General features: G+C 34.1%; 1 protein-coding gene across 1 annotated transcript; it reads left to right on the forward strand.

Annotated features, from left to right (window-relative positions):
- Window positions 1–153: 153 nt before the first annotated feature.
- On the forward strand, window positions 154–7,219 carry LOC124630094. The gene is made up of 2 exons (XM_047163820.1): window positions 154–423; window positions 7,010–7,219. Exons 1-2 carry the CDS (start codon window positions 154–156, stop codon window positions 7,217–7,219), a joined length of 480 nt encoding a protein of 159 aa, XP_047019776.1.
- The last annotated feature ends 1,818 nt before the right edge of the window (window positions 7,220–9,037 follow it).

Below are 9,037 nucleotides of genomic sequence, written 5' to 3' on the forward strand. Positions count from 1 at the left end.
TGTGGTGAATGCATCATATTTTATTGACAGCTGTCTGAATTTCATGATTCACTTCACTTTGAGATATTTGTCAACAAAATTAAAGGTATAAAACTAATCCAATAATGTAAAGATAGGCATCATTTAAACGCCAAAACTCCGACATATAACTAGATGGTCGTAAAGTACGTGGAAGTAGTAATGCAACTCTGCAGTATAGGGTTAGTGATTGCTGGGGCCGGACTTTGGGCGGGAGCAGGGGTGGATGCAAGACCTCGATTCAGAGACGAACAGACTCTAGTCGGTGGCACGATATGGAGTCAAATAATTATACCTATAGGACTAATGATATCCAAGATTGTGGAAGAGCACATTGACAATTTTGTTCAAGGCTTTTATTTGATAACAGGAATCACTCTTTTGTGGGCAACTGGAATCGTTTTGGTCAGTATTTTTTGAAAGACTCAATATTTCCTAACGTGTTAGTTGGGTGTCTAATTTTTAGGGTTCCGTACCTCGAAATGAAAAAACGGAACCCTTATAGGATCACTTTGTTGTCCGTCTGTCTGTCTGTCTGTCTGTCAAGACCCTTTATCTTAAGAACGCGTGGACGTATCAAGCTGAAATTCACATGAAATACGGGTCTATTGTCCCTTTAGGCTGTGAAAATATCAAGCTTCTAAGCCAAGCCAATCAAAAGATACAACCGATTATGTCGATATTTTCAACAAATTCTCGACACTCGCAAAGGAATCAAAACCTACAGGGTACTTCCCGTAAACTCAGAATCTTGAAATTTGGCATGAAGCATTGTTATATAATGCAAATATAGGAAAAAATGCGAAAATCTCATTTTTTTTGTTATATAATATAATAAAAATATTTTAATAAAATGAAACTTACTACCTTATTTCTCACGAACGAATAAAGGTACCAAATTGAAATTTATACCAAATACCTAGGTCTATTGTCCCTTTAAGCAATGAAAAAAACAATCTTCTAAGTTAACGCGATCAAAAGATACAGCAGTTTTACCGACACCTTAGACGAATTTCCGTCACACGCTAGGGAATCAAAACCTACAAGGTACTTCCCGTGAACTCAGAATCTTAAAATTCGGCACGAAGCAACATTATATAGTACAGATAAAGGAAAAATTGCGAAAATGATAAATTTGAAGTTACATAAAATATTAAAATATTATTTTTGCTTACATGACATAAAATATTTTTTTAATAATTATAAACTTACTACCTACCCTTTTTCACATGAACGCGTATAGATATTAAAGTTTTGAATAAAAAGTGAAATTCATATCAAACACTTCTTAAATATAATGGCCTCTAAACTGTGAAAATTTTTAAATCATTCAAAGGTCATTGGGCACCTTAGTATGAAAACCATACCCACGGCGGATACGAACGAAATATAGCACAGTATAATGATAAAGGCTCTGATTTACTATGGCATTAGTCGCATCAATGTGAACCATGGGAATCTAGAGAAAATCAGGTGTAAACATCAAATATTTTCCTCATTTCAATGGGGAATTTAAACGACCAAGTTTGACGGATTTGAGAAATCATTTCTTTGTAGTGAAAGAGTATACTCGCCGTTTATTTCCATTGTCATCAGGTCAGGATCTGATGATGGAAATTCTGAGAAATCGAGGGCAACTATCAGAAATTGTAGGCATGCATAGGATTAAAACTTGATTCTCAGATGTATGTCTGGTGATACATAAACATAACATAACATAACATAAACATAAAAAATCTTTATTTTTCTCTTCAATTACAGTGTTAAAAGTACATTACAATACAAGTTGCATTTCTAAGAGAATGGTGTCTGCTTAAGGTTACCCCTGTGTTACAGATCACCATTAATCCTATTGAATTTTCTACAGTACATTTTGTAAGGAGAGAGGCAAAGAGAAATCTAAAATACATCTATGCTTATTATCGTAATGCTTATACCATAGATAAATTAAAATAACAGAAAATAGGAATACGTTAACAAACATAAGTCACTGCACTTATTTATTGCAAATAAACATTTAAATATATAACACATAACATATAATTATAGCTTTTTCCACTTATGAATACGCGTTATCAATAATAAATAATAATAACACAAAATTAACTTAATATTAAGAGCCACTTTTCCGTGGGTAGGTACAATTACATTCACAATTATGCACATAGTACATACGATGGCGAACTTCTAATTAATAGTAACTTAAAAGTGTAGTCATTTTGAGATCAAATGTAGTTTAATTACTAATCAAGACTTAAAATATAATTTATTTAGGATATAAAATTTGTGGTAGGGCAGATGAATTAATCCTAGAAAGTTTTTTAGTTAACAAAGTACTTTTATTTTTTCTAAATTTAATTTAGTAGGTAGTTAGTAGTGGTGTATTTAATAATTCTAATTTTTGTTTCATATTTTAGTTTCATATTATTAGTTATTTTTGTTTCATATTTTAGGTAATATCATCAATTTTATTTTATTTTATTTATTTTTTTATTTTATATCTAATTTATGTTTTGCATTTAGTTATCAATATGTATAAATAGCATAGGTATCAATAGTGTTTGACGTGTAGTCCTACAATGAAGGTTTTTTTTTTTTTTTTTTTTTTTTACTATAAATAATTACTAATTTAGCTTAGTTTATAGGTTTTAATAATTTTTCTGTTGAGTCATAATCTAAGTTTTGAAGCCATGTAGTCAGTTTCTTCTTACATTGTAATTTAGTATTGGTAACGATATGTAATTTTTGGTTTATTTTATTGTAAAGGAATGTCCCAAGAAAACCAAAAAAATTATGTGAGAAACTGGTGTTGTACCTGTTTATTGTGCATACAGTGGGGATCCTTTTATTCTGGGAAGTACTAATTGAGTTGTGTGTCAAAGAATGTTTTTTGAGAACTGTCATTAGAATGAAGAGCTGTCTAACAGTCAAAACTTTGCAATGTTGATACAGTTCAAAGGTAGGGTGTAGTCTGGGTAGAAAACAACTGACTTTTAATACAGCTCTTTGTGCACGTTCCAAGTTTATGAGTGTAGACTTACTTGTACCACCCCAAGAAGTAATGCAATAGATAAGTAGCGATTGACAAAGTGCATAATATACTGACTTGATAACTGTAGTATCTGAGATATGGCGTATGGTTTTGAAAATGAAAATTAGCTTGCGGATTCTTTTAACAAGTGCATCGATATGTTGTTGAAAATTCAGGTGGTCATCAATGAGAACTCCAAGGTATCTAATACAAGTGGTTTTAGTTAATTTAGGACATGCACATGAGCTATATAAGTCACAGTAATGTGCGTAAAGGTTTAGATTTGGTTGTTCATTACTTCTTAATGAATAAGTCATATATTTTGTTTTGTCTACATTTAAGGTTAAGAGATTATCATAAAGCCATCTGTAAACTAAATTGAATCCGGTCTGTGCGTGAGAATAAACCTCATTCCATGAATCGCCGTCGAATAATAAAGCCGTATCATCTGCAAAAGTAATAATTTTACCATTTTGCAGGTTGATTTTGCATAAGTCATTGATATAGACAAGAAATAATGTGGGTCCTAGAATACTTCCTTGAGGTACTCCATACTCATTTGGCAGTTCATTACTAAGCCAGTGATCTATTTTTACTCTTTGAGTCCTGTCAGATAGGTAATCTGAAAACAATTGTAGTGGTAGACTTCTAACTCCTAATTGTTCTAATTTATTTAACAAGATTGGGACAGACACTGTATCAAAGGCTTTAGCTAGATCAAGATAGATAGCAATTATTTTCTTTTTATTGTCAAGCCCATGTACTATATGATCAGTTAGATCGTGGACCGCATCCGCAGTAGATCTACCTGAGCGAAAACCAAATTGCGACGGGGATAAAAGATTATTATTTTCTAAGAAATTGACTAGTCTATTGTTTATTAACCGTTCTAGGATTTTTGATAGTGTTGGGAGTATAGATATGGGTCTGTAGTTGTTTACGCAGTGTCTGTCACCGCTCTTATATACAGGTACAATTCTTGATCTCTTAAATGCTCGTGGGAATTTTCCAGTGGAGAAGGCAAGATTGCAAATATATGTCAGAGGTGGGACAACTATGTCCGAAAAGCGTTTGAGAAAGATCCCAGATATATTATCTAATCCTACAGCACAGTCATTGCGCAAATTAGTAATTAATGTTTTAATTTCATCTTCGTCTGTCGGAAGGAGAACGAGAGATTTATGAAAAGTGGAATCGAATTGAATGTTTTGGTGTTGAGTGGAATATTGGATTTGTTTCGAAAGTAGCTTTTCAGAAAGATTTTTGCCTATATTGGCAAAGAATGAGTTTACGTTATTAATAGACTCAGCAGGTGTCTTATCCGATATCAGTTCTGTTGGTGATTGACGAATTTTATTAGTAAACGTTATATTTTTAATAGCTTCCCATATTTTTTTTGTGTTTTTACCGGCCTTGTTAATGGAATCTTTCTCGTAATTCCTCTTGACTTTTTTCAAAATATTATTACAAAAATTTCTGTATCTCCTTGATGTAACCTGTATTATATCATTGTCTGGATACTTTAGTGCTTTTTGATATAGTTTGTCGCGGTTTCGCATGCATCTTAAAAGACCGGGAGTAATCCACGGCTTTAAAATTGTTTTCCGTCTAGGTGTTTTTAGTATTGTAGTATTTTTATCGATAGCCTGATTTAAGGAGTCAATTAATAGATCTGTAGCTTTATTAACATCAGTGATGCTGTAAATATGATTAAAATCTAGGTTTTTTACGTCTCTGTTTAGGCCTTCTTCATCAACACGTTTTATAGTTCTCGAGCCTTGTCCTTGTAGTCGTATTCTGTCAATAAATAAAATAACACTGTTATGATCTGTAATATATGTCTGTGCGACATAACAGTGTGCCTCTAATTTAGTCTTTAACATAACATGGTCCAGACAGGTGCGGTTATGTGTAGGGATGGTGTGAGCTGGCAGCATACCGTGCGAAGCTATTAAATTAAGGTAGTGTAGAGATCTTGTATCAGGGGTATTGTCTATGATATCAATATTAATATCTCCTATTACAACAACATTCTTAAAACTCAAACAGTGTAGGTTTAGAGCTTATCTGATGATGGAGACGTGAGAAAGTCGAGAGAACTCGGTATGTTTTAGTTACGTCGTGTTTGGGCTTATATTTTAACTTTTCACAAAAAAAAAATAACTTCTAAAACAACAAGAAAACTGTTTATATGCATCGGTCTAGATCTCGGTGGTTAAATAAATATAGATGCATCCTCTAGACACTGACTTCTAGACCGATGCACCTAACATCTTTTTAATTTCTTTCTTGCTTTTGTTTTCTTGTTGCTTTTTTATATGTTTGAAGTTGGATTTGTTTGTAAAATGCAACAAAATAAAATAATGCCGACTTTATAAAACAAAGAAAGGGACAGAATTACACTTTTGTCAAGGCTCTAGAAACGTAAAGCCAGCAGCCCCGAATCCTACTCTCTAGAAGTCGTTGTTACAATTCGACAGCTACAAGTCGTCAGGCGGTTTCGAAAAAAACCTGAAACTGGGGCTCTTTAGGTGATTAATCCCTCAAAAATAAAAGATCCCATTAATGCAATGGCTGCTTTAACCCAAGTTAGTAGTGAATTCTCATCACCTAAAATAAAATAAGCTCCAACGCAAGGTTACGTTATAAATTGTAAAGGAGTTCCCATAACTATATCTGATCTTAGCTGTCGATCCCACAATGGCAGTCAGACCTATCTTTGTGGAAAGTCTTCGCCAATACGAATAAAATAAGCCCAAACTCGTGGTAGTTGCAACATACCGTTCGGGAGTTCCCTTGACTCTCTGTAGTCTCCATAATCAAATCAGCTCCAAACCTTCACTGTTTACCAGTACCCTCAAAAATACACTCACATGTCTGGTTATGACTCGATGCGTGCCTACAATATTCAAGAGTTGCCCTCGATTTCTCAGGGTTTCCAGATCCTCATCAGATCCTGGTCATCCGGATTGGCACCTTCCTTCTTTATGAAATGTCTTTAACAATAAAAACTAGCATTGCAACCTGTACAATCCTCTGAAACTGCTTGTCTTTTATATTTTTCAAACGATCCTGGACATTCGTCTCCATGGAATTTTAATAAAATATTTATATTCAAAGAAAGGTCATACCATTCTCCACGATTTAAAACTACTTTGATTCATGTCCGCCACTTTTTACAAAGCGGGTCAGATATGCCCCATGACCTTTAAGACATAATTAGTTATTTTCAATCAGATTTCTGAATGATGACTATAAAATGTTGTATATAAATAACTTCAATAAAATAACTTTTACAAGGTACTGGCCTACTATTTTAGATATATTATAAAATAAAAAATATTAACTATTTTGACTCTCACGAAATTACCATAACTATGATTGATCTAAACTGAACGGTTGGCGCGAAACTCACTTTTTATCTATACATCATTTGTACGGAACCCTCGCTGCGCGAGTCCGACTCGCACTTGGCCGGTTTATTGTTTTGTTAGATACGGTTTGAATCTGTATATATTATATCTGTATATATATTTTTTGCAAATTGTTACCAATAAATGGCACCGACTACGTGCTTGATAAGTGTTTCTACTTGACCTAAAACTGATAAGTCTGCATATCCCGTCAGGATACACAAATATCAACGCTAATCCATCCACATTGCCATCTCTTCTTCTTCCGAGCCCTTTCCCAACTATGTTGGGGTCAGCTTTTAGTCGAACCGGTTGCAGCTGTGTACCAGTGTTTTACAAGGAGCGATTGCCTTATCTGACCTCCTCTACCCGGGCAACCCAATACCCCTTGGTTAGACTGGTGTCAGACTTACTGGCTTCTGACTACCTGTAACGACTGTCTAGGATGTTCAATGACAGCCGGGACCTACATTTTTACGTGCCATCCGACGCACATTCTTTAAAAAAAATGGTAAGTCGTGATTGAGATGAATCAATTTTTTTACAGATAATACATGAAGTAAAATGCCAAAGAAGGTCTCGACGTCGTAATGTAACCCAGCCACCGCCGCCGCGCACCCATCACGGCCGTGGACAACCTATGTCAGGGGGAAGTGACGATACCTTTGACAAAGTCTACTATGCAATAGGAGTAGTATGCCTCGTTGCTGGTATACTGAAGTTGATTGAACTCGTCTTTATTCTAACGTCTAGTTAGTCTAGGTTCTGGATGATAAATAATTACTCCTTTGATTTGAGATAGGATGAGACGAGAAACGAACTTTGGGATAATCCTTATGTTTCGTTTGGGTTCTTTAACATGAATTGTTTTAGAACTGGTTATCACTTATCTTTTGGGTTTTATAAATAATTTTGCAATTAGATCGTTACGATAGATAGAAGATAAACGTTTTAAAATATAAGCAATTTGCAGGATGAAATGAAAGAATTTTCATATTTGAACCTCATGAGTATTGCAAAATAGATTGCAATCTTTTGGATGATTCAGGACTTTTTAAGGTAGACATGAGTCAGAAGCCAGAAGGTCTGACACCAGTCTAACCAAGGGGTATCGGGTTGCCCGGGTAACTGGGTTGAGGAGGTCAGATAGGCAGTCGCTTCTTGTAAAGCATTGGTACTCAGCTGAATCCAGTTAGACTGGAAGCCGACCCCAACATGATTGGGAAAAGGCTCGGAGGATGAGGATGAATACTGATCAATTACGATTTCTATATCTGATCTAGACATAGTGCCGTGTAAGATGATAATTATTCTATTTTGTATATGGATTCTTTCCATGAACTATTTTTTGTAGAATGTTAATTATTTCGATCATGATGAATATTTTAGATCAATTCACATCGCTGCAATCAATAAAGATATTTAAGATATGTGGTGTTGTTTTTTGTTAATATTAATATCAACTACCTAATTCTCATCTAGGTTTCATCATTATGTTTCTTAGGTATTACCTGCTTCCCCGCAGTTTCGCCCGGGTCTCAGTGGATCTACTGCCCGGATAAAATATAGCCTATGTTGCTCGGGAATAGCGTAGCTTTCCAACAGAAGAATTTTTCAGATCCTTTCAGTAGTTTCAGAGCCATTAGTACACACAAAAAATGTTTCCTCTTATATTACTTAACATTACGACTAGTAGGTATTAAAAAACTAAGTATTTAATAATATATAAAGTCCACACTGTAATACGTGAGTTTTTAAAGAAAAAAACATTACCATTTATTCCTGGATACACGTTTGCGGACTTAATATTTTTTTAACACTTTGCAATCAAAAATGATCTTTATTAAATTACTTTTACAGTCAAATGAAAAAACGGTCCGTCCTTCGAAGAAACGGCAACGGTTTGACAATGTATTCTGAACTATGTTTTTCTTTACCGTGAGTAGAAAGTGCATTCTCTTTCATTGTACAACAGGTGTTGAATATCAATATCATATATCAATACATTTAGGGCCGATCACTACGTCTATGAATGAATTGAATGAGTGTATTGATAATTCACAGGCTACTATTCTTTACTATACAAAAGTGTTTAGACAATACAGAGTTTGCTTGTTCGGAAGAATGTTAGGCTGGTTTCTAGTGAGAGCTATACTTTTAAGTAGATGATTTATTCGCTCATCCTTTTCGTACGAATGATTTTGAAACGTTCACTCACTGCAAATCATAAGTAACTACATCCCTACAGATCCTATTTTCATTATAGATCTGTCACAAAAAGAATTAAGCTTAGTCTGAACATATGTAGCTATTTATTATTGATTGATGACTTGTAAAATACAAATTAACGTGATAATTACATACGTTACAATGAGTTTGCTTTTCATTACGCTTTATCTCTGAATCTGCTATCTATATATAGCTGAATCAATGTAGAGATTAAGATCAAAATACATCTTGGAAATGCAACAATTGTAAATTTTTCATCTTAGTATCCTATATCTATCCTGTCCTAGTCCTACTTAGCAAAGTTGCTGCATACTTAATAGCGTTAGAAATAGTTAATACAAACTTT

This window comes from Helicoverpa zea, chromosome 4 (genome assembly GCF_022581195.2).
Source record: "Helicoverpa zea isolate HzStark_Cry1AcR chromosome 4, ilHelZeax1.1, whole genome shotgun sequence".
NCBI classification, from domain to species: Eukaryota; Metazoa; Arthropoda; class Insecta; order Lepidoptera; family Noctuidae; genus Helicoverpa; species Helicoverpa zea.